Source organism: Culex quinquefasciatus, chromosome 2, assembly GCF_015732765.1.
Source record: "Culex quinquefasciatus strain JHB chromosome 2, VPISU_Cqui_1.0_pri_paternal, whole genome shotgun sequence".
Lineage (NCBI taxonomy): Eukaryota > Metazoa > Arthropoda > Insecta > Diptera > Culicidae > Culex > Culex quinquefasciatus.
Genome location: NC_051862.1, coordinates 153192679 through 153219953, shown reverse-complemented (window position 1 = coordinate 153219953; position 27275 = coordinate 153192679). Strand labels below are relative to the sequence as shown.

The 27275-nt window shown below is 37.6% G+C and overlaps 1 protein-coding gene and 2 non-coding genes across 8 annotated transcripts in view; 2 read left to right on the top strand and 1 right to left on the bottom strand.

The window, feature by feature from the left end:
- LOC6044540 (vascular endothelial growth factor receptor kdr-like) overlaps window positions 1-27275 on the top strand; it is an 84099-nt gene extending 56824 nt beyond the window's left edge. The window contains exons 3-16 of one of the 6 annotated variants that reach the window (XM_038251489.1): window positions 4739-4852; window positions 5456-5619; window positions 5678-6013; window positions 7587-7731; window positions 12003-12017; window positions 14596-14753; window positions 14816-15305; window positions 15462-15637; window positions 19212-20439; window positions 20493-20661; window positions 21094-21392; window positions 25506-26110; window positions 26166-26322; window positions 26382-27275. In XM_038251489.1, the coding sequence (XP_038107417.1) occupies window positions 4739-4852; window positions 5456-5619; window positions 5678-6013; window positions 7587-7731; window positions 12003-12017; window positions 14596-14753; window positions 14816-15305; window positions 15462-15637; window positions 19212-20439; window positions 20493-20661; window positions 21094-21392; window positions 25506-26110; window positions 26166-26322; window positions 26382-26785 (4460 nt within the window). In that variant the 3' untranslated portion in view covers window positions 26786-27275. Of the gene's footprint in view, window positions 1-4738; window positions 4853-5455; window positions 5620-5677; window positions 6014-6162; window positions 6308-7586; window positions 8248-12002; window positions 12018-14595; window positions 14754-14815; window positions 15306-15461; window positions 15638-19211; window positions 20440-20492; window positions 20662-21093; window positions 21393-25505; window positions 26111-26165; window positions 26323-26381 lie in introns of all 6 variants that reach the window. The other 5 variants (XM_038251490.1, XM_038251488.1, XM_038251486.1 and 2 more) reach the window with 5 other exon arrangements.
- On the top strand, window positions 25016-25087 carry Trnah-gug. Its single transcript has one exon. It is a non-coding gene; the product is annotated as a tRNA-His (tRNA).
- On the bottom strand, window positions 25192-25264 carry Trnav-aac. Its single transcript has one exon. It is a non-coding gene; the product is annotated as a tRNA-Val (tRNA).

The following is a 27275-nucleotide window of genomic DNA, read 5'->3' as shown; positions in this document are numbered from 1 at the left end:
CAGTGCTCTGATCTTTGAATCAAATAAATAATATTTCGAAATCTTAAAATCTAGCCCAGCATTGAAAGTTGTTAAAAATGTGTGTTTAAAGCCCTTTCAAAAAGTTGTTCCTTATTATTAACAATTTTTCCTATACTTTGGGTGTGGGTTTCTTTCTGTTTAAAAATAAGGGTAGCAATCTGTTTTTATGCATGAGATTGACAGGTAAAAAAATGATAGTTCAATTAAATTACAATGTACAAAAATAGGGGCATAAATTTTACGATTCACACCCAAAACTCGGCAGCATTCGTACAAGAGAATAATGGCCTCGAACAGAGAATAATGATACCGTTTACGGACAGAGACAATAATGCTCGAGATTGCCGAGAGAATTATGCACTCGAGTTCATTTCCAAAGAAAAGTTCAACCTTAAAAAAACAATTGTGTAAACAAAATTTATCCAAGTGCATTGCCAAAAAGTTATCTGTTCTCATTAGAATCAAACGGACATGGCAAACCGGCCATAAATAACCATTCCACTGCGCTAGAGTTTCCAAACAATGCGACCGTAATGCCAGGCAATACACGAATGAAAACATAACTCAACGAAAGTAAGATCCCACAGTACAAACTTGTAAACATTTACAAACACACACACAGACAAACACCTCTTCGTATGTCTCGCTGAAAGGTTCACATAGTTTTATCACATTTCCCTTATCGCTCTTCCAATATGTTTGTGCTGTGTGTGTGTGTGTGTGTGTGTGTGTGTGTGTGTGTGTGCACTAGCAAACTTAATCTATTTCCGTTTTCGTGTGTTCCCTTGATTCGCGTCGTTTCTTACAAACGAAAACAAACTTACGAGGGAACGACACACGGAACAGACACTTGCATAATATGGTTGGTGACATTCTTTTGAATGCATGCAAAATTTCACAAAGGACTTTGTTCCCTACAAATGTTATTTTCAAAATTTCAAACAATTGAAAAAAACTAAATGTAACAATTTAAATCATGAGGATTTCTTAGCAAATTTACCCCAAAGTTTCTCTCAGTGTCTCAACATTTTGTACATTGACATGCAGTTACACTGTAATCGCAAAAAAGCTATGTTGTCTAATGGGTGTGTTCTACAGAAGATACAGTGCAGAACATGCTGATTGATGGCTGGTTAATAATGTACAAACAAACTGATTGTCCTAACCAAGTAAGGCCACCGTAACATCTGCTGAGCCAAGTTGACGCGTGTCTGCTCTTCACAGCGTACGCAACATGAGTTCACCAACAACAGATCCGATTCTTGTGACTCTCTCTCTGTCAACATCAACATTGTGGTTTTTCGTCCGTACAAACACGAGTGTGAGAATATTAATTGCATCTCGAGTTATGAAAGGCTTCTATACACAAAAACCGCAGATCGCCCCCAATTTATGGTGATGAAAACTGCATTATGCAGAAATGGTTGTCGCAGTGTGCAGGTACCATTACTTTTAGTGCGCTACAAATTAGTTTTCTGTGTGTTTCCGAGCATTAAATTGAAACATCAAAGTCTGCAAAGTTTAATTAAAAACTATCCTCGATGCAAACGAAACGCTCTGTGGGAATCCACACAAATCTATGCTTTACTAGACTATGGCTAGATTACACTTTTCCTCAACGAGAAGCGACTCAGTCCTAGTTCTTCGCGGTTTTCACCACCCCAACCACGCACAGGTAATCCTATCCAAATGGCTTTTGAAAAGCATTTCATCACCACCACGTGCCACTTTATCGCGGCCGGATATGATAGTAAATCTTGGATTTCAGCAAACGGCCGAGGCTTCGTGGAAAATGTGGCGGAGGCGATATAAAATTGTTACTGCACTGCCGGCAAGGGATATCGTCGTGTAGGTTGTTGGACGGTCTACGTGGGCGGTCTAATGACAAGAATACTAATTTTGTGGTCTGATGATCACGTTACCGGCCCCGGATGATGAGACGTATCACGCCGGTGACCGCAAGTGCATAAAATGTGAACTAACTAGGCATAACTTTCTTCGTTTTCCATGAAATGGCATTACCGAAGAAAATATTAAATGACATTAATACATAATTCTCAATTAGCTTAGAAAATTTATGATAAGAGATCCAAAAACAAACGATGGCATAAAAACGGAAACTCCAGAGTTTTTTTTTAAGGACCTATTATTATTATTAATAAACATATAAACCAAAATAGCTTATAGGACCTTTAAAAAAAACTCTAGAACTCAAAAACAAGTACTTAGAAAAACTATTTTAAATTACTTTTTTTTAAATTTATTTTTTTCTGAGTGCTGTTAACCAAGGCAGTTTGGAAGAATAATTCTGTTAGAAATTTTCAACGAAATAAGCCTTTTTCAGATATTATTTTTGTGATTATCGGGCTGAAACATTTTGGGTGCCTTCCGTATGCCCAAAGAAGTCATTGTTCATCATCAATCTGGTGCGATTTCGGAAAATTAAAGTTTTGTGAAGTTTAAATTAAGTGTTGTTAGCTCTTTTTGAAAAATATTCCTGATTTTAAAATTTAATTTAATCGCATCATTAGTTCTCGGTGAGAAAATCTAAGTTTTGCTTTTTTATCATTGCATTGCCATATTTCAGCAACCAAAGGTCGTGTAAGCAGAGTTAAAAAACAAAATGTAAGGCTTTTTCTCAGCTTATCGAGAATGTTTTTTTTTTTCGAAAATTGAGAAACGTGGAAACTAGCTCTCAAAATAAAAAAAATCGAGACCTTTTTCAAAAAAGTTACCTAAAATGGCTAGAACTTGAAAACGGTGCAATTTATACCAAAGTATTTTTTTTTTCATTACAAGTTTTATTATACATTAACAATTGAAGTTAAATAATTTGCTTTTTAAAGATTTTCCAAAAATCTACATTTATTAAATCAAAGATGTTTTGTGCTTTCTAGAATTTTCTGAAAAGATGGCATTTATGTCCCCAAAACATATAAAAAAGTAATAAAAAGATTTGAATAGTGTTTCTTTAGGAAATCAATATCTCGTGAAAAAGTTGATTTTAAAAATCAATTCCACAGTTAAAAAAAATGCATTCCTTGTTCAGTAACTGGGCCTTTTTAACTGGATTGCTTTTGACCTGGGCGCTCAATAGCTGTAGTCCACTTAAAAAGCTTTATCTCAAAAAAACAAATCAATGTGACCGAGGGATTAATGGATGTAAAAATCAAGTGTTATATATAACACATTGTTTTATTTAAGTTATTTTAAAATTTTTAAGTCACAATTCATGGAAACATGAAAAATTAGCTCTGAACAACATTTTTAATAATTTTTTATTTTTGTATTATATTAAGAAAACATTGGTGGTCCCCTCGGCATTTTTCGTTTAGCCAAGTTAGCAAGCAGCATTCAATAACTGGGCTACGCTACCGAACAAGTACTGTACACAATAAAAAAAAATCAGGGTAATATTACATCTGGAAAGGGGTACGTCTTTTATTTATTACATCATAAAAGAGGTAATATTCAACCTTCAAAAATGACACAATTTTTTTACTGAATTTGAATTTCGGAGAGTTGAAAATTTTATTGGAGTAATAATAATATAATAGTGATTTACCAAAATTTTACACATTAATGTGAAATTCAACAGAAAAAGAAGAAGATTTTACCATTTCCTAATTTAAAATTACATATTTTTGACATAAAATCTGTCCGCATTTCCAGATGTATTCCTACCATCGATTTTTGTGTACCCACAACTTTGCCTAAAAAAAATCCTTCAATAGATACAGATTTTCGAATTTTCACAGACTATTTTTGTATGGACTGATGCCAAATTAATATGGAAAATTATATGGGTTCTTTTTACATAAGAAAAGGTTTCAACCAGATTAAAAAATTAAAAAAAGACAGGTGAATGAAATTTCAGAGAATTGCTCTGCACGCCTCAAATTTCCAGTTTAATTTTATTGTTGGAAAGTACCGAAAAAATCGCCGTTCAAATGAGAAATAGATATTGAAGATCTAGCAACACTGTCAAGTGTTACGAAAATATATTTTTGCAATTCCGTCGTGAAACTACTTACTTTTTCTGTCATTCTTGAACAACGAAATAGCCTACTTTTCTGTACCAAAAATAACAGAATCGAATAGCAACACTTTTCAAAATAAATGCTGAAAAGTTCTACTTTTCAGCACTGAAATGGGTGCTGAAAAGTTGAACTTTTCAGCACTTGTTTTGAAAAGTAACACTTTACAACATTTTTTGATTTAAACGATTTATTGACAAAATACATGAAAATTCGACTTAAAATTTCACTCAATGGGTGTTTTTCGAAATTGCAAAAAATGTCGGTGAACCTCGTTGGATAAATGTACGACTCGTGCTGAAAAAATCCTCTTTTTGCAACTTGTTGCATAAACTACTATTAAGTGGAATTTAAAGAACTTAGTAAGACGCAATGAGCTTAAAGTTACTTCTATAATTACATTCCTGAACATCGTTAAATGGATATTTCTGGCAACAATTTCCTAAGTTGATTTTCGAATACAGTGGACTCTCTGGCTGTCGATCTTCGCGATATCAATATTGCTCCAGCTGTCAATACATTTTTCAGTCCCTTCAAATAGATTTCTTTGATTTTTCATTCTATAATTTGATAACTCCCGTTCTCGACGATCCCTTCAATATCGACAACGAGAGAGTTTACTGAATTAAAATATTTATATATTAACTCTTCCTAATTCCAATTCCAATATTTGGTTACAGCCAACGAAGCATACGACATGCTCGACGACCTGATGGATCAGAATGGGTCGCCGGAAATTTTACAGAACGAACCTGATTTTGACCTCGATTCCGGATACCCGGGAATTAGTCCAAGTGATTTTTACACTATTTGCATGCCACTTATTTACTTTGCATATTTTGTTTCTTTTTCTACACCTAGCTTTTTGGAAATTTTTAGATTTTAATTACAATGAACATTTTCAAAAAGTTCAAACCGCACATTTTCTGCTAAAGCCTGTCCAATGGATTTAGTTTTTAGTTATTAATCCTTTGAGAATAATATAGCGGTATATTGATTATACCTTTTAAGTTGATTTGTTTCATCCGAATAATTCAAATGAATGGATTGTCATCGGAACAATACCCAATCAACAATTCATTCGAACTAAATTAATGGATTAGTCGCTTCAACAATCCACATCCTCAAATGCGATAATTTAATTAGCACTCGATTCGATAACCCAAAGCAGATGACTCCATTTGTGCAGGAAAACACTGCAGGAGGCGACATGCTTTACCTCTGCACCATGCTGTAGTTAAACTTTCGTGCTTTGCAAGCTGTGCACATCCCACGCATGCAAAAAGCAAGTAAATGCATTCCAATAGGAGTAACAGCACCAGCATGAAGAATAAATCATTTTCCCACCCACACCATTTCCTCCGAATATCCTTTCTGATTTTATTATATCGTTACAGCAAACGAAGCGAACGACATGCTCCGAGACCTGATGGTCCAGAACGGGGCACCGGAAATCCTGCAGAATCAACCGGACTTTGAGCTCGAGGTGGACTCGATGATGGAGCTGTCCTGCCAGGGTACGGAACCGGTCAAGTGGATCATCAAGCGGACTCCCGATGAGGTATGACTTCGAGAATTCTTTGAACGTGCTTGAGTTGAACGATTCGTTAACTTTGCAGGATATTGAACCTGAACCGGAAGTTCTGCTTATTGAGGAATTCAAAACTGGCATTGCTGAGAAGCCATTTGGTAGTCGAGTGACCATTCTCAAAGCAACGCCGGAAATCGTTGGACGGTACTACTGCCTGTACGAATCGGCAGAAGATACCGTCGATGACCTCGCAGAGTTGCCTCCGCTGTACAAGGCGGACAGCACCTACATCTTCGTCAAGGATCAACAGATGGTACCGGTCCTGAATCCGGTCGTGCACGGCGTTCAGTACGCCGATGTCATCATACCGTGCAAACCTTCCTCCAAGGATGGGATGGTCGAACTGGTCAAGGACGAACACGAGGTAACTTCAGGCGCTAACCCCAACCAACCACGAACTCTTTCTCGTTTCAGCACTCCAAAACGCTACCTCCGACCTTCTTCAACTCCAAGTCTATCACCGCACAATCTCTCTCTATCTCTATCAATCCCCCTCATCTTCTCTCGCTCTAGTACAACGAAACCTGCCGGGATGCAACGTTCTACCCGACCAAGGGTTTCCTGTTGCGCAATGAAACCGCCGAGCTCAAGTGGCTCACCTTTCACTGCTCGAGTCGCGAACACGCCCAGAGTCAGCCATTTTACCTTGAACTGAAAAGTATGTGCCGCGAACCTTCAGTGAATATCCCCCCACGATCCTCCCCTCTGTAATAAAATTTTCAAAGCAAATCCAACCTCCCGAAATCGCGCCGCCGATTTCGGGCGAACCACTTGTAGATTTTCCACCGACACGTCTCGTCGCTAACCAGAGAGAGAGTTGCTAACTCACGGTTCCAGCGCTGAAAATCCTCCTCGCTGCAGTTGATCCACGCGCAGTAGACAAAACCCCGAATCCCCTAAATCGCAAACATTCTTTGGCCACTAACTCTGTACAAGTCGAAGTAAACGCAGTAATTTGATATCACCCCCGGTTCTTTTGTATCTAAGCTTAGTGTAAATACTGAGATAAAGGTTATATCTGAGATAATTTCAACGAGCGGTAAGATCGAGTGTCACTACAGTAATCGTTTTATAGTGCAGGTTTCTGCGTGAAGATTCGTACAATTTGATTTAATTGAACGAAAAACAAAATTACAATATTTCAAGCCAAAAATGCAGTCATCTTAAAACAATTTGATTCAAGCTCTGAGCTCGCAGGAAACTTGAAAAATGTCCCTTTATTGCCCCGAAAAACTCAGAAAACGTTGAACCTGTCGATTCAACACATTAGTCCGCATGATATTAGGCTTGAAGATCGTATTACATAAATACGATCCACAAATCTTTCTTACAGTTTTTCAAACGTAATTCACATCGCATTTGAAAATTTCGGTTCGCTTTCACATTTTATCATAGGTCCAAATTAGATACATCATTTCACCAGTCGTACCTTACGAACAACTGCGATTCTTAAAAATTATTACAATCGTTCTTATATCAAAAATATCCTTCAAAATGTTTAACTCCTTTTAAACGCACTGTGTCAAACAGTTTCTCAATTTAGGGGTCAAACTTGACTCACGTATAAAAATGTTATTACTTCAAAGTTCAAAGTTGAACGAATCCTCACGCGACGCTCCTACCCACAGTCAATAACTATGGCAAAGTTCTGTAAATACAGTGTACAGCTAATGATAACCTCTATACCTACAACTCATGTGTGTACACAAAATCAACAAAGTTACACCTAAAAAGAACGTCCCATGCAGGTTTCCCTCACCGTTCTTTTGCCCTTCAGACGACACCTTCCGGACCCAACCCCATTATTCCCCCCCTTTCGAACGTGTCGCGCCGTCTATCACATAACCTCTAATTAACTGTATAATATGCCACTGTTTACCAATTGTTACCTACCGCTTTACCATAACCTTCCCTATACCACCCCTTCAAAAACACAGATGCCGGTCAACCACGGAGGCTTCTCCAACACGCGCGGCTTCACCATCCTGGTCAAGAGCCTGGAGCAGAGCGGCCTGTACAAGTGCCGCTCGCTGAACAACACCGAAAACGAGTTCCACTTTGAGCTGCACGTCAACGAAGCCTGTGAGTTGAGCACGCTGCTTGATCCGTTCGCCGCGAACGGAACCACTTCCTCTACTTCTTCTTCTAGTACTAACAACACCTTTGTCGACAACTGTCGCGTCGAATCATCGGCGCCCAAGTCGACCGTTCCGGATGACGTCCGTAACGGGTCCGCGTCGTCGTTGTCCGTCGAAGTCTTCAACGAAACGGACGATGACGACTGGTTTCTTGCCAAACTGACCAATATCCGTGACAGCAACGACACCACAGATCAAGACGAAGATTTTGAACTGACAACGGCGACGACCACCCTAAAATCGGCACCATCCGAACGCCTCGACAAAAGCTCCGCCAACGATATCGCTACCACTACCATTAGTTCTACTAAGCTTGCTACTACTAGCTCTGGTGTCGGATCCGAAAAGCTTAACGTTTCGTCAGCTAGAGTTCCTCTTCGTCAGCGCGGTGGGGCTTCGGGTGGTTCTACAACGCAAGCCGACCCGTCGGCCTCGCCACAAGTTCGGTCTAGAACCAGCTGTAACTATCTATCTCACTTTCACCCGTACTGATGCTATACTCTATCGTTTTGCTTCCTGTTTGTGTCTGTTTTGAAATACTTTCCGTAGTAATTAGTGCAAACGTTTCATTCTTATTTTTATGAATACTACGCTTCTTTTCGAATGATTGCCCCAATTTCAACCCCGTTCTATACACCTGTTGGTAACTGCATGCACCTTTCCAGGGTCATCCTTTCTTTTGATGAAGCACTTTTGAGCAATTCTTACGAAAACGAAATTTATATCATTTTGCATCATCGATTCGTTCATTAAAGTGTGCAAACAACTCCTTTCTCTAGTTCTGTATTTATTTTAAACATTGGTTGATTACCCAGCATAATATTTTTCAGTAATTTTACTTGGGATTATCCCCATTTTTTATCAAATTTTGGGACTCTGTCCAAAAAAAATACTCCAAAAATGCTCCAAAATGACTTGACTGTCAAAATATAAAAAAATGGCGGCATTGGGATACTTTAACATTTTATTTTGAAATGAATCAGGAAACGAATAAGTCGAATTCAACTAATTTGGGGTTGCTGAACTGTGAGACTTAAAAAAGAGAGATCATTCAATTATCCGAAGTCTCTAATTTTCAGATAATCTAGGGTTTCTAGTACAGACTGTAATTATAAGAAATTATTACCATTTTTATTTATTAAAGGTAATATGTTTAAATATATAAAAAAAAACACTGTGCAAAAAAATGGGACGCGGAAAAAAAACCCTTTTTTATTTCACTCTTTTTTTTACTCAAACCAGTTTTTAATTGGTTTTTACTTCCGGGATTTTTGATATATTTTAAGAAGTTTTTTTAAAGCGCAAGCGTTGAAAACGTAAAAGTCCACAACTTTTTTTTTATTTGATAGCAGCATAAGTGTAATGCTTTTGTGAAACTTTTCACCTACAAATTTTGAAAATCAGGCATCAATTTAGAAATTTATGTTTTTTTTTATATTTTCAATAAAATTGTAGGTATTGATGAGGACTTTTCTGAAAAAATAGATTCACGGAAAAAGAATGATTTTTGATTAGCTTTTTTTACAAAAAAAAACAATTTCCCAAAAACTGTATTTTTTATTTTTTGTTTTTTTTATATGCTTTAGGAGAACCGCATCTTTTAAGCCATTCAGAAGTATGGACCAAAATGTTGCCGACGAGTTATGTTTTTTTTAATCGTGATTTTTGTAAAAAATGAAATCTTGTACATACATTTTTTTGACCTCATTTTTTATGTAAAATTGAATTACCAATCAAAAAGTACTTTTTTACATTTTTTTTATTAAATGCACCGTTTTCAAAATATGACTACTAATTTTTTTTTTGTCCCTTAAATTCGGGTTTTTTCACTTTTTAAAATAGCGTCCATGATTGTCCATTCCTGAAAATATTTTTTTCGAAAGGTTCAGAAAATTTCCTACAATTTCATCTAAGAAACATTAAATCTCTGGTTGCTGAGATACAGCGGCTTAAAGAAAAAGAAACAGGAAATTGATTTTTTCTAAGTCTTAGCCAATCAACCCTACAATTTCAAATGTCGATATCTAATGGTCCAATTTTGCAATGTTAAAATATGAATCATTCGTGAAATTTTCCGACCTTTTCGAAAACAATATTTTGATTTTTTTTAAATCAAGACTAACTTTTCAAAGAGATGTAAAACGTAATATTGAATGTTTGGCCCTTTTGAAATGTTAGCCTTGATTTGATAAATTTGAAAAAAAAAATTTTTGAGAACCCGAAAATTTCTCTTAGACAATTTTACATAAAATTTTCTGAACTTTCCCAAAAAAAAATAGGAATGGACAATCATGGGCACTATATCAAAAAATAAAAAAAACGGAATTTTTCTTACAAAATTTAACTTTGAATTGCTTTATTTTGAAAACGGTGCACTTAATCAAATAATTTGATTGCAAATTCGATTTACATTAAAAATTAGGTCAAAAATGTTAAGTTCAAGATTAAACTTTTTTAACAAAGTTTACTATGTTTAAAAAACATAACTCGTCGGCAAAATTTAGATCCATAATTCTAAATGGCTTAAACGATGCGTGGTTTTGTCTCCTAAAAAACATATTAAAAAATCAAAAATTAAAAAATACAGATTTTGGGAAATTGATTTTTTGTGAAAATTAAGCCTTCCTTTTGTAAGAAAGACAAAAGTTTATTAAAAAACACAATTTTTTCTCCGAGTACTTATTTTTTCTGAATAGTCCTCATTAATACCTACAACTTTGCCGAAGACAAGAAATCAATCAAAAAATTCCTTGAAATTTTTTTTTTAACATTTACGTACCATTTTTGTATAAACAACTGCCAATATTGTATGGCGATTTGTATGGGTGAACCAATGATACAAAATGGCTTTTTTTGGTGATAAGGAAGGCCTCCACTAAATTTGAGCCAAATCAAAAAAATACAAAAATAAAATAAAATGGTCGAAATCGGCCGATTTCCTAGAGAATTTCTCAAATTGTTAAATCACCATATCTTTGCGCCTCTTTTGCCGATTTTCAAAGTCAAAAACTGAAACTGTTGTGAAATTATATCTCGACTTTTTTTTATTAGGTCTTATAAACATATGAAAGACAGTAGCTTATAGGACCTTTTCAAAAAAAAACTCTGGATATGTTCTTTTCACTACAAAATATTCTTAAAATTTTTAAATCAAGACAAAAATTTAAAAAGGTTTAAAAATAGTAATGTAGGACATTTAAAAACCAATGGCTTACATTTAACATTTTGATTTTTTTTTTTTCATTTGTAAAGTAGCTTTAACTAGACATTCGATTCGATTTTAAATTTGATTTTGCATTTAAACAGGATAAAAAAAATTAACTGGCATATTTTCGATTTTTACAAAAAATCATCATTTTTCAAAATCTATGGCTCCAGTGCCAGATTGTGGATCATCCCGAATTCTTGCGCAAAAGATGCCTTTTTTCAATCTTTTAAAAATCTTGAAAAATAACCTGAAAATTAAAAACAAATACTTTCAATGATAAAATGCGAATAAAAAAAATGATTTTTACCGTGTTTCTTCTATACTGTCTATTATGAAATTGAGATTGAGAAATCATATAGATGGAAAAAAACAAGATCAAAATGTTCATAAATTTCATGTAATGTTTTGAAATACTTCGTGCTTGCTTTCATTAGGGCACACAACTTTTTTAAACAAGAGTGTGTCCCTTTCACACCTTATGTAAACTGTCATTTGAGTGAAAGGGATACACTATTGTTTACAAAAGTTATGTGCCCTTTTGATATGTTAGGCTCCACTTCATTTTTAGTATACACATGTTTGAACATTTGACTTGAGTTTTTAAGCGCTTTTTAATTTGATTAAATATTATTTCAAAGACCTTTTTGATAACAAACAAAATTCCTCTTAACTAAATTTCGTTTTCGTAGAATATTGCACATTTTATTTTAAAGGATACATCACAATTCTCTGATTCTCTCGAATAAAAAAATGTTTCAATGAAATATTTATAAAATGTGGTGGGAAGAATCTGTAATTTCACCGTTTCCACTCAGGATCGTCAACTAATACCGAACCACTGACGCGGCCAGAACTACCGCTGTCCTTCATAACAAAGTTTAATAATTAATATTTCTTATTTCTCATTTTCCTCCCCCTTCACCCTCGGGTGTGTTACTTCCAACCCCATCTGCCGCTACAAAATCCGAATCAAATCCAACCTAACGCGCGCGCCTCCAATTTCGTAGATGATTACGACCAAGGTATGCGGTTTTACCCTATTTGTGCAAGTTTAGCAAACTAGAAGTTCTTTTAAACAAGCAAATAACACAAATGCAGCAAAAAAAAATATAATGGCAGCGTTGTTTTTCCGTGCCGCTAGAATACCATCTAACAATCACCGACAATTTCCTCAAACTTTTCTTCGTGTTGTTCTTGGCTGTTCATTTTCAAGTGGATTTCAACTAACCCGCCCCCGTGTGGTCTTTCAACAAAATAAAATTAAACACACACCTATTGACGCACCAAACCAGGACTTTTCCTCTAGTCAAACTCGACTCGAAAGTAGTTGTTGAACTTAGTTTTAAATTGGAATCATTCCCCCTGGACAATCGGGTTTCCGTTCACCTTTCGGTGGGTTTCGGTGGGATCTTAGTTTGCAGCTAATTCTAACAACTAAAAACAACAATCACAATCTTTCTTCCTAGTTTCACGGTGGAGATCGGGAAGACCGTAAATTGGCGCAAGTTACCGCCTGCTAACGCTACTACGCTACTACCATCTGTTCAATGTTTTGTTTCCAATATTTTGATTAAAAATGGGTAAATTGAGTGTTTCTATAATCATCCATGTGTAACGTCGTTGTTGAATAACTGTTGCTAAGCTGTAAGTGACAAACATCCGAAATCATGTAATTTCATCAGGGGTTGTTCAAAGATTACGTAACATCATTCGCTCACCCTCGTAAAACATTGTCATTACAAATTCAAATTTAAACAAACTTAGTGTGAAGCAATCGTCAACACTCTTCCCCCTTGAATAAGTAACGTAGTATTTGAATGAACCTTATCTTCAGACAAACTGTTAATTTTAGAAATCATTTTTTATCTTTTTTTTCTTTTGATAGCCAAATATTTTTACTTTCCATATTGTTATCTTCAATACAATTAATAAATATATTTTGTACAACAAAATTTTAGCAAAAAAAATAGGAGACATTTCAAATATCTTAACTAAAAATTTAAAATATATATTGTAAGAAACATTTATAAAGATTGTGGTCTGGTTAGGTGTTTAAAGCTCTGAAAGGCATCATTCCCGGTCGGCCATTTGGCGGCCATGTTTGTTTTAGAAAATAACATTCAAATCTTAATTCAGAATGCTTCAATCAAAAAATGGGTTTCTTTGTGTTGTTTGTAGAAGCATTTTACATATAATGATTATTTTTTAATTTTAATTTACTATTTCTGGTCCTTGAATTCAGAACCAGAAGTCTCGAAAATATGTTTACCGGAAAACTCGTCCAAATTCCCATAAGTTTGTCTTTGACAGTAGCTCATAACTGAAAATATAATATTTTTTCAGTGTGGTAGGATCCTGGATAGTAAATAAGCTTACGTAAATATTAAAACGAGTCAAATTGGAAAGCTGTCTAAGGCAAACTTATGGGAAATTAGACGAGCCCCAGTAAAATTATTTTCAAGGCTCATATAGAATGTCCAAAAACCAGCAAAGAAGTAATTTTTAAATTACAAAATACAAAAATAATAAAATAACTAACGCCCTTCTCAAATGTCATTTTCGAGTACAATTGGCTCCATATACGCATAAATGGCTTATATATGCCTAGGATAACATGTATAAAAAGTTTCATTGAAATCGGAGAGGGGTGGGTACAAAAGTACAGAAAAATTCCTGATTTGAGCTGGAATTGCTCAATGTTGAAATACTTCTAGAATATAAACTTTAAAAAACAAAATCTGATACAAATCTTATACTTTACTGAATTTTTGAGAAAAAACCAAGATTGCTCAAAAAAGGATCAAAATTGGCGTTAAAAAATAAAAGATTTGCGATAATTTCAGTTAAAATCTTCTTAGTAAAACTTTTTTTATGTATATCTGCTAAGTTGACTTATATTTTTGTTCTAAATCAGCTAAAAAAGATCAATTAGACTAAAAAGTTGCTAAGATTTTAGTTAGCTTATCAACTTTTCAGCTAATATTTTAGTCAAGTTAGAAAAATATCCAATCAACTGTTTGCCTTGGACAATCTCTTCGCGTACCTAATTCAAAAATAAAAAAAGCAGTTCCAAAAAAATATATTATTTACATATTAGATAAAACATTATTCATAAATTCATTGAAACATTTTTACAAAGCAATTCCATTATCAGACGTAGCTTCGATAATCCGAGTAGAAAACCCATTAGAATAGCAAAGAGTATCAAAATTGAATAATAGTAACGTTCAGACTATCGAGGTCACCGTATGATGCACACACTAATCACTATCCACCCACTCACTAATCACTAACTTCTTTACACGCTCGAACCAAACTAACCGCCTGTATTTAGCGCGCGCCAATTACCACCACCTGGTAATCCAGCATGTCTAACCTGTGTCTGTCCTGTCCAAGTCCTAACAACTCCGTTTGGCTTCTCAACCACTCCGTGTATTTTTATCGGTTGTAGCTGGCTCATTCTCACCCCGCGCCCCCGCCCAGTTTGGTTTAATTTGCTGATTTTTTATACTACTGAAGAGTGTCGCGAGCCGAATCTAACTTTATCAATTTTCCCCCCACACTCGACCCAATTAACGCCCGTCTGCTGTCGAAAAACAGCCATCACGGAGTACATCCGAAAGCCCCAGATCGAACCCCAGGACGATGCGTTCGTGAAAAAGGGTGGCACGCTGAAGCTCAACTGCACGGTCAACGTGGCCCACGATGTTCAGTTCAACATGTGGTGGCAAAAGTCGGATAAAAAGCGGATTGAAACGGTAAGGGGGAGATTGGTTTTGGGCGACTTTGGTATCGAATGTCAACGGGATTGCTTTTGCAGGATTCGAGGTTCACCGTGAGTTCGGTTTCGGCGGAGCAGCATCCGGATTTGGCGCACAACAAGCTCGGTCGGATCGAGCTGACCGTTAAACGGGTCACGGTCGAGGATGCCGGATATTACTGGTGTCAGGTTAGGGACCACAACAACCACGAGAACAATCGAGCCGTCAAAGTGTACGTCATCGATCACGGAGAAGACTTCATCAGGCTAACCGAGGACAATAACTTGAGCTTCATCAACGTTTCGATCAACAAACGGGACGTGAGGATCAGGATCAAGTACTCGGCCCATCCAACGCCGGTCTTCTACTGGACCAAGGACAACGAAGACAAGCCACTGATTCACGGTGAAAAGTACGAAGTGAACGTCAGCACCAAGGACGTCACGTTGATCATCAACCGCCCGGCGATCGATGACGCTGGAACGTACACTCTGCACGCTCACAACGAAGGATCTCAAGCAACGTACGACATGCGGGTGTACATCAAAGGTGAGATCCGTCACAAAGCCAACGCCGCTGCGCCAACACGCTACTAACCCCCAACTAACTGCTTCACTTTGCCCGGTGTAGAGAGGAACGTTCCGCGTAAAGCTGGAACCCGAATAGCACACAAGTAAAACCGTATCCGTAACCCCACTTTTTCAGCTAAACCAATTCTCACCATGGACCCCGTCTACGCTCGACCCGATGAGATGGTCAAGTTTACCTGTACCTGCGTAGGCTATCCCAAGCCCGAGATGCGATTTGCGTTCTTCCCGTGCCAGGCGGAACCCTGGGTGAACTGTTCGCAGCCGCTGCTGCCGAAGACGATCACGGAATACGTAAGTTGGCGCTTTGCTCGTGTTGAGATTCTCCGTTAGTGCATGCATATTTGAACTAGTGCTGTGGTTCTTGACAGCTGGATATCCAATGGAAACTGAATTACGACGAATTCGATACAGTATTCAGATACTGCTTGGATTCAGATATTACCTAATACAATTGTGCCTTAAGGCACTACTAGAATCAAGGTTGTTAATCGATAAAATCATCGTCGATAATATTATCTCTAAGAATATATTTTTTGAAAATCAAGTAAGTTTCAAAGTTTAAATATGTACTAATAATTGTTCACAAATAGCATAAATTACCGTGATTTTTCAAAAATACTAAAAATTTCATAATCATAATTTGCAACATAGGTATGAATCGAAACGAAAGTTTGTTTGCTTTTTCAAATTTATTAGAGTTTTTTTTTTAAATGCTTAAATTTTCATAAATAACCGTATTTTTTCGAATATACACAAATGTTCATAATTTGCAATATAAATACCGATCGAAGCGAAACTTTGTATGCTTTTTCACATTTATTTGAGTTTTTTTTTTTGGAAAACACTTAAATTTTCACAGATTACCGTATTTAAAAATTTTGGAATATGAGTATCAAACGAATTAATATTTTGTATGCTTTTTCAATTTATTAATGTTTTTTTTTTTTTTTTGAAAACACTAAAATTTTCACGAGGTATCGCATTTTTTCGAAAATATTCAAGTTTTCAAATATGGAAAATGGGTATCAAACGTAGCTAAATTTTGTTTGATTTTTCACATTAAATGAGTGATTCTTAAAAACATTTTTTTTACAAAATACCGTATATTTTTTCGAAAGTATCGCATTGCATATTACATGTTTTAAAATTTGAGTATTTTGAAAAAAAAACGGTAATTTGTGAAAATTTCAGTATTTTTCAAAAAAATAACTCTAATAAATTGAGATAGCATACAATATTTCGCTTCTTTTGTTACCCATAATGCAAATTAAGAAATTTTGAGTATTTTCGAAAAATACGGTATTTTGTGAAAATTTTAGTATTTTCATAAAACTCTATTAAAGCCATTGCAAATATTTTTCAAAGTTTATGTTTTAGTATTTTCAAAAAAACTCTGATAATGTGAAAAAGCATACAAAATTTCGCTTCGTTTCATACCCATATTGCAAATTATGAAAATTTTAGTACTTTCGAAAAAATACGGTATTTTGTGAACAATTAGGAGTAAATATTTTACTTTGAAACTTACTAGATTTTCAAGAAATAAATTCTTAGTGAAAGCATTGAAAATTGAACATGATATGGTTGAATTAAGTCGATTTTAGAAAGATTTTAAAAATGAGTTATCGTCCATTATCGGCGATAAGATTATTGCCGATAAAATTATCGAAATAACGATAACGATAGTTCTATCGTTATCGTTATTTCGATAATTATATCGGCGATAATTATATCGGCAATAATTTTATCGGCAATAATTTTATCGGCGATAATTTTATCGTTAACAACCTTGAATAGAATCCTTGAACAATCCGGATCCAGGTTTGACTTATATTCAGATACAACATAGGCCAAATGCTATTTGAACTTCGATACAATTTAGATTCAGATACGACATAGATCCAGGTATGATTTGAGTATAGAGCAATTCCAGCTCAAATCAGGAATTTTTCTGGCACTTTTGTACCCGACCCTCTCCGATTTTAATGAAACTTTTTAGACATGTTATCCTAGGCCTAAATAAGTCATTTTTGTGTATATGGAGCCAGTTGCACTCGATAATGACATTTGAGAAGAGCGTAAGGGTTTTAATTATTTTTTTATTTTGTAAATTAAGACAAACTTGTAGGAAATTAGACAAGCTTTTCGAAAAAAATACACTGAAACAAAAATACACGCCAATTCTATGAGTTTTTTCAATTTTAAGTTTAAAAGTGAAATTTTAAGGTGATGTCACGATTTTTTATCGCTCAAAATTTTTGTGAAAATAGCCCAAAATGTGACAGAAAGGCTCACAAAAAATGCAGGATGGTATGTCTCTCGTAAAAAAATACAAAAATCATTTACTAAAACTGTTTTTTTGAAAAGTGGTCTAAACGTCAAAATTTTCTAAAACTCGTAGTGGGAATCGATTTCCCAGACAATTTTACATAAAAGTCTCCATATTGACCATTGTCTTAAGTCCAATCCTTGTGAAGATCCAATGAAGCTCGTCCAATTTCCCATAAGTTTGTCTTTGAAAGCATTTCAATTGAATGTATGGGCTTACAGATATAAGCATAATTACATTGCTCATAACTGAAAATATAATATTTTTTTTCAGTGTGGTAGAAACCCGTAATAAGCTAACGTAAATATTTAAACGAATCAAATTTAAAAGCTGTCAAAGACAAACTTATGGGAAATTGGATGAGCTTTCCGGTAAAAATATTCACGAGACTGAAAAATCAAGTCTATCATATAGAAATTGCCAAAAACCACTAAAAACCTATTTTTTCAACATTTTTATTTTTAAAACCGCTGTATCACACCGCTGTACAAGGATTGGACTTAGGACAATGGTCAATATGGAGACTTTTATGTAAAATTGTCTGGGAAATCGATTCCCACTACCGGTTTTAAAAAATTTTGACGTTTAGACCACTTTTCAAAAAAACAGTTTTAGTAAATGATTTTTGTATTTTTTTTACGAGAGACATACCATCCTGCATTTTTTGTGACTCTTTCTGTCATATTTTGGGCTATTTTCACAAAAATTTTGAGCGAAAAAAAATCGTGACATCACCTTAAAATTTCACTTTTAAACTTAAAATTGAAAAAACTCATAGAATTGGCGTGTATTTTTGTTTCAGTGTATTTTTTTTTTCAAAAAGCCCGTTTAATTTCCTACAAGTTTGTCTTTGACCACTTTTTGATACGATGTAACGGCTTAAAGATACAGTAATTTTAAAATTACAAAATACATAAATAATTAAGAGCCTTACGCCCTTCCCAAATGTCATTATCGAGTGCAACTGGCTCCATATACACAAAAATGGCTTATATAGTATCCTAGGCCTAAAAAAGTTTCATTGAAATTGGAGAGGGTCGGGTACAAAAGTACCCGAAAAATTCCTGATTTGAGCTCGAATTGCTCTATATTTAGATCGGAAAGGACTTGAATCCAAATATTTGATAGTATGTAGAATCCAGCCTAGGTATGATTTTAAGCCAGATACTATTAAGATCAAAGTACTACTTGAGATTGACTAAATCAAGACACGAAATTAGTTCCGATATCCAGACTCCAGGATTCACACCACCAGCTTAAAGCGTAATCTTTACGTATTATATCCATTTTCAAAATTATAATAAACTCGACTCTTGAAGAGTCCCGCTAGATTGGTTGCTTCTGCTGAACCTGACGATGAAATGATTCAGAGGGTAAGTCCTGCGTCACTGTCTCGTGTGTCGTCCCCTCGGCTTAGCGCGGTAAAGGTTGCGCTTTCATCTGTCTGTCTGGGTCGTCCCTTCGCATAATTTCTAACTGTTCCGAAGCACCACTCAACTCGAATCACTTCACACGCTTCGTCCAATCTCGTTCCAGGGTCTACGCCAGCAGGACAACGGCCTGCACAAGGACATCATCACGAGCGAGGACTTCAGCTTCAAGGCGAGCAGTCCCGGATACGTGGGCTGTTCGGCGACGAATAGCGAAGGGCGTGCCTTCGCCAAGGCGGACCTGCTGATCAGCGATCTGGACGAACCGGTCACGATCGAGCTGATCGAGCCACGGGTGGAGGTCACGCTGGGTGACCAGGTGGAGATTGTTTGCGCCGCAACGGTGTACAACCATACCGATCAGATTGAGTTCTTCCTGGATGGTAATGTGCTGAGTGAAAGCAATGGCGAGGGGATCTCGTTTGAGAGTTGGTACGAACGATACGCGTACAGGAAGAAGCTGGTCATAGCGGACGCTCAGAAAATGCACGAAGGAGAGATCAAGTGTCAGACGAACTTGGTGGATTCTAATGAGGTGGAAAGCAAGGAACTTCGACTGGAGGTCTACAACCCGATTGCACCGTGGATCGTTGAGGGAAGCGGCTCCGAAACCGTAGAGCTGAGCATGGGCGATGCAAACCAGTTCCTGTGTAGTGCCGAAGGAACGCCAAAGCCGAAGGTGGAATGGCTCAAGGATGGTCAGCTGATGCACTTCGACAACGACACTCCTGTGCAGGTCATCAACGACAATACGCTGTTCTTCCAGTTTGCAAAGGAGGAAGATTCCGGGGAGTACACCTGTCGGGCTTCGAATAAGGTGAGCTCGGCGGAAAAGAAGTGGACGCTGAAGGTTAAGACTGTGACCATACGACGAACCTGGATCTACCTGGTTCTACTGCTGCTGCTTATCCTAATTGTAGCTGTGATTCTGATCTCCTTGTTCTACTACAAGAAGAAGAAGGAAGTGCGAACCATGAAGGAAGCTGGACTGGCAAACTTTGAAGAAGGTAACCTGGATCAAATGAACCCGGAACTAACGCTGGACGAGCAAGCAGATCTGCTTCCGTATAAGAGCGAATACGAGTTTCCCAAGGAAAAGCTAAAGCTTGGCAAACAGCTGGGAGCTGGAGCGTTTGGAGTGGTTATGAAAGCCACTGCTTCTGGCATCATGGTCAACGAAGACGAAACGATCGTTGCCGTCAAGATGGTCAAGAAGCAGACGGATAACGAAGTTATGCGAGCGTTGATATCCGAGCTGAAGATCATGGTCCACCTGGGTCAGCATTTGAACGTGGTGAACCTGTTGGGAGCGGTCACCAAGAACATCGCTAAACGTAAGATTCGAGTATTGAATGCTAAACAAAAACTAAACCTTCAATTTTTGTAGGAGAACTCATGGTCATCGTGGAGTACTGTCGCTTCGGTAACGTACAGAACTTCCTGCTGCGACACCGGACGTACTTCATCGATCAGGTGAACACGGAAACGGGTGAAATCGACTCATCCATTGAGCAGAACCAGCTCCGCTGGTCCAAGGCAGGGTACACCTACAACAGGTATGATTTTTTGGTCTAACTAACCCAACAAAAAAGAGTAGTTTGCAAGTGTTTCTTTACTAATCGAAACTCCTAACTAAACTGGTGAATTGTGGATCGTACTCTCGAAGGAAGTCTCGCCTTCTTCCTAGATTACGATCAACCATATTAACATCTTCTAATTTTCAACATTTCTTTCTTTCATGATGACCAATTTTCTACCTCCTTTGGGACGCATTAAACCGTCGAACCATCCTAACAACCGCTCTTACTCTCGGGATCTATCCATCTTACTCATGTGTTTGAACTGTGTCTTGTGCCCCTTTTGTGATGTCATGCTAACCCTCTGGTGCTGGTGTGTGACGTGTTGACTGCTCCTAACCCCCATCGGGATATGTTTTTGCTGCATTTGCGTATTTGGTGACGGGTTTGCACGTGGTGAACGCGCTGTAGTCAGGGCTTGAAGTATGTTAATCTTTCGTTTTCTACGCACAACGTGAACAATCCCAACCAAAACAACAACAACAACAACAATAATAACAACAACAACCATCAACAAACGCGCCAACGGCCGCCGTCGACGACTGGGGCCACGTATATCAACAACTACATCAACAGCACCAACTCCGGGGACTATACCAACCCGAAGGCGCATCTCAACTCGAAGGGGTACGTGCGGCACTCGGGCATACAGAACATGGGCATGCTGGACAGCTGCAACACGGAGGCGACCGTCATGACGTCGGTGGAAGGTAGGTTGGGGATTTTCTAACCATTTTCGGTGATGACCATTAGTTTGTAGAAACCCAAGGGCCCTGATCAATATAGGAGGAGAGGGGGTAATATGTACCCCCTAAGGGAAAACTGTGATTTCTCAACCATTACAGCATTACTGCGGAACAATTTTGTTCGATGTTCTATAACAACTATTATTCTTCGTCATCCATGTGAAAAAAGTGTTAAAAAAACCTCAAAATTGTTCGAAAATGTCAAATTTCTAAAAACATTTTTGATTCATTTCAAACAACCATGGGGGGCAATATGCACCACAACATTGGGGTAAAATGCAACGGGTTAAAGCAGTTTTAACTTGTCACCACTAGATGACACTGCTGTTTTTACAAAGGAGCTTCACAGCGGACAATATAAAAAGCATTTAATGCTTTTTATATTGTCCAAAAATCATAATGAAAGTTCAATGAAAATGAGATGAAAACATAACATTTTAATGTTTTGCAAATAACTTAAGCTGTTTTTATACTACGATGCTCAAATTTTTCCAGCATGGTTTAGCAATGTTAAGCTTCCAATTTCTATGATTTTTTTTCCCGGAAAATTCTTCCAAATGCCGAGAAAAGCAGGGGGTGCATTTTGCCCCGGGGTGCATAATACCCCCTCTCCCCCTACATACTGTAAAGAGGTAAGGACGAGAATGACTTTTTGGTCGATCACTGAATAGCGAAAGCTACAATATTTCATGAATAAATGAAAGTTGCTAGTATTTAAAATTGAGGTGAAAAGTCATCGATTGTGATTGGACACTCAATAATATTTTAACTGAATGAATGTACATTAGGGTGACAAGAAAAATTGAAAATTTTGGAAAATTCGATTCTTTAGGCAATAATAAGTAACTATGCCAATTTTTAGCCAAATCGGTTGAGGTTAAGGGGTCGCTTTTTATCGTTGAAGTTTATATGGGGAAAATCGCTAAAATGTATGGGGAAAACATCGCTTAAGTGTGAGATTCTTGTAGGAAATTTAATTTCCTGCAACTTTGTCGAAGGGTGCAGGAAGATCCGAGTTGATCCTGATGAGTTATTAGCAATGCGATAAAAAGAAATTGCCTTATATACTTGAAAGAATATAAGGGGTTTATAAGAAGTATATAAGAAAATACTTTTTACTAGAAAAATCACCAAAAATCAGAATCAATTCGGATCGTTTTGACCCTTCGACAAAGTTGTAGGAAATTAATTTTCCTACAAGAATCTCACACTTGGATAATTTTGGGCGAGACCCGCGCCACCGGACAGAAAAATACTAAAACGATGTTTTTCTGCATACATTTTTGCGATTTTTCCCATATAAATTTCAACGTTAAAAAGCGACCCCTTAACATTAACCGATTTGGCTCAAAGTTTGCACAGATTCTTATTATTGCCTAAGGAATCGAATCAGAGGGTATCCCTGATGTCGATTTTTTTTTTATTGTCACCCTAATGTACATGGAAGAGAAAATCTGAATAAATATAAATTAAAAAAAAAATCTTTTTGTCGATGAAGATGATTGGAAACAAGCCGTCATCAATCATCAGATTTCGTATAGGAACTCTCAATGTGAGCACCTTTGCTGGCACTCTCTCCAATCTCGATGTGGGACCATCCACAAACCACGTGGACACTTTTTTGGAAATCTCAACCTTCCAAAATTACACCATCCAAATTAACAAAAAAATTTCACTGTATGCGGATAGTTTGCGGGTAGTATTTTTGCTTCTCTGTCCAAAAAGGACGCTATCTTGGATCTAAAAGTTCTAAATCATTTTAGAGTTATTAACTCAAGCTCGATTATCAAAAATTAGACAAAGAAAACATATCTTGATTCGATTATCAAAAGTGAAATTTTCTCGAGGCCTTCGGATAATCAAATATGTAAATTCAACATCTTTTCAATGTTTTGTAATTTTTTTAGTCTAAAGCCTTCTGAAATTACACAATTTTTAACTGTGTAGGCGGACAGGTAAAGTAGGTCTTGTAAAACTTTATTGATGGCTATGATGATGTTTTCTGAGTTAAAGTGGGATGAAAAACACTTATTTTGTACTTTTTCAAATGTCAGGAATAAGTTAAAAACTAACTTTATCCACCTACGTGTGGTGCCTTCCTCACTCTTAATCAAATTTGGATCACACAATAAATCCGAAAATAATTTCTATCAAAATTTTATTTCTTTCATTTATTTTTTATTTTTTACCTAAAATTTTTATGTATTAGGTTTTACGCCGACTCGATTTTTAGGTTAGAAATTTGACAGTTCGGCTGCACTGTTTACATTTTTTGCACGTGTGTCTAAGTAAAAATGTGTGTGCGTGTGCGCTCGTGACGTCACGGTGTAAAACCTAATAATAAACCAACTTTGCTAAACTAAATTCTAACCTCAAAAAGTATTGACAGAGTTGCCAGACCTTCGATATTTTAGACTCATTTGGATGGTTTTCAATTACATATCCAACGAAAGGTCAGATTATAAATCTGTACATAGTTTTCGTTTAGGTGAGATCCGGCTTCAAAAAATGACATAATTATCACTTAAGTGATTATAACTTGAGACAGAGTTGCCAGATATTCATTTTTTTTGGACTCGTTTGGAAGGTCTTTCCTTTATCTATCCAACGATGGGTCGGAAGATGGATCCAGACATACCTTCGAGATCCTGCTTCAAAAAAGGACATAAATATCTCTTAAGTAGTCATAACTTAAGATAGGGTTGTCAGATAATCAATATTTTAGACCCGTTTGAAAGGACTTTCGATTACCTATCAAACGGTATATAATATGATGATATTTGATATGATTTCCGGTCATTTATTCAACGAAAACACATTTGTATACATAACTTTTAAACTTTTTTTTAACTCGATCTATGGGACCACAAACCATGTCAAATGCTACCGTTTTACCTAAATCGGTTCAACCAGTGCTGAGAAAGCTGAGTGACAAATTTGGTTACACACAGACGGACAGACATTTGTTCAGTTTTCGATTTTGAGTCGATAAGTATACGTGAAGGTGGGTCTACGAGCTGTATTTGAAAAGTTAATTTTTAGAGCAGGATTACAGCCTTACCTGAGTGATGAGGGCAAAATGTTGTGAAAAGTTCATTACAGTACTCTTTTTAGAGCAAAATCGGTTATTGTTTCAGCTCTCGTCCATTTAATCAGACTTGGCAAAACCCGTTGATATTTTTTTTTTAGAATAACAGAAAAGGATCTAGTACATAAATCTATGCAAATTGAATAATTGCATTTTCGAGAAATTTCATTTTGAAGTCACAAATGCATGCAGATCATAAGCAACCATGAGCGTTACAGGGTTGAGCGTCCACATATTCTGCTGATCTACTGAACCCATACAGCCCACAGTTGGAGAAAGGCGTGGAGAAAGGTGTGTAGATAGCAAAAAAGACTGACTTGTTGGGTGAGGTGGGGCTTACTCGAGTTCGCAGCGATCAATCGATTGGAAAGTAACCGAACCGTGCACAAGGTCCAAAAATAAAATAATTGCTGCAAGCAACAGCGATCGTTTCAATGCTATTTCCAGCGAATCAGATATAAATCACAAATAAATTGAAATGGAATGTATCTCCCATGCAGCCGTGATCGTCTAGTGGTTAGGACCCTACGTTGTGGCCGTAGTAACCCAGGTTCGAATCCTGGTCACGGCAATGTTTCTGCGGAGCATTGTCACGGATGGGAGTTTTTTTTTTTTAAATTTCGTCATTTTTATTAAATTTTATGCAACCAATCAATTAAAAAATAATAAAAGTATTGTTTCCGCCCGGGATCGAACCGGGGGCCTTCCGCGTGTTAGGCGGATGTGATAACCACTACACCACGGAAACCGATAATTTCATTTGGGAAAAGTTGAAATTCTTCCTTAACAAAGCTTCTCAGTGATATGTTAGATACCGTCATCAGGGCTGACATTGGGTCTGAGGGTGAGATAGGGTCATACAAATTTTAGCATTTTTGTATGACCCAACCCCACCTCTCAGACCCAATGTCAGCCCTGATGACAGTACTAGCAGTATAACAATTTAGTATTTGGAAGAAGCAAAGCTAATTTTTTTGTTATCCTCGCAGGTGAGGAGCTCAACACGGCCAACACGGTGAGCTCGAACGAACCGCTGTGGCGCTCCAACTACGGCATGGACTACAAGGGTCCGGCCCGCTCGGTCACCACAACCGATCTCGTCTGCTGGGCGGCACAAGTCGCCTGCGGTATGGAGTATCTGGCCTCGCGGAAGGTCCTCCACGGTGATCTGGCCGCGCGGAACATCTTGCTGTGCGACGACAACGTGGTCAAAATCTGCGACTTTGGTCTGGCGCGGTCCATGTACAAGAGCGACAACTACAAGAAGAAGGGCGAAGCGCCACTTCCATTTAAGTGGCTGGCGCTAGAGTGTATCAGCGATAATGTTTTTGGGACTTATTCGGACGTTTGGGCGTATGGAATCGTGCTGTGGGAGTTCTTCTCGCTGGCGAAGATTCCGTACCCGGGAATGGAGGCCAACCAGGAGTTGTACAACAAGCTGAGGGATGGCTATCGGATGGATAAGCCGCAGTACGCTAACCAGGACGTGTACGACATCATGCTGAACTGCTGGAACGTGAAGCCGGACACGCGACCCTCGTTCAAAGATCTGAAGAGCCGGTTCAACGCGATGCTGCCGGAGGAGTTGCGAAATGTAAGTTGAGATTGGATTTTTGGTTGGGATATTGTTAACTTTGTCTTGTTTGCAGCATTACATCGACCTCAACGAGCCGTACTTGGCGATGAACACCGAGAAGGAACAGCGAGGTGAACCGGATTACTTGGTTAGTCTGGCACCACCGGAAGAGATGGCGCCAGCGGCGCCTCCAACCTACGTCAACGGTATCATTCTACCGCTGCCACCGAGTACGTAATTCAATGCGTAAACTTAAAGCAGTCCCTTTAACCGACCTCCCCAAACACAGTTTCAGACAATCCCGACTACCTGAAGATGACGAACGCCAAGTCCGACTCGGAGGAGAGCCAGTTCGACTTTGCGGCGTTCGCCAACAGCCAGCCGTCGCCCACGCTCAAGAACAACCTGGACAGCAGTCCCCAGCAGGGCAGCAAGCGGCACAAGAAGAAGGGCATCCCCGAGGAGATCCCGATGCTGCGCAACAACGGCACCTCGTTCAACTCGGACTCGGAAACGGAAGCGACCAGCCCGGTGCCGACGGTACGCACGACCAAGATCACCCAGCCCGACCACGAGTACGCGAACCTCAAGCGGATACGGGACGCAACGACGGCGGCGGTGGACAACAACGATGCGTTCAGCAATCCCGGCTACGTGATCGTCAACACGGTCAACGAGAAGCGATCAAAGTGAACACACACTTCCACACTTCCTCTCAAACACACACGCTTACTTACTTGTTAGCACACACAAAAAGCGACATCTGCTGTCGACCTTCCTCGAGAGTTATCTTTATAGGGAACGAGAATGTTACGTCCGCGACTGAGAAACGAGAAATTTTAATCTTTACAACAGTGATCTTGAAAAGTGAACTATTTTGTGAGTGTATTTGCAATTGTGCGTTGCTCGTCTTAGGATCTTTCTTTTTTTTTTAATTCAAAACTAGGTATTACACACAACACAGTGAATATAGTGGAGAATGTCGTAGTTGGAGATGATTTTATTTACAACTAGATAGTGAATGATTGAGAGAATTTTAATACAAGAACGAGAGCTTTTATTCACGGAGAAGCTTTTTTGTGAACAAGGATGCCTTGAATGTTTTAGATGTAACGCGATACCTTACTCATTTGAATGTAATTGTGTACATAAATTATTTAAATGTAATTTAAGCTAAATAGAA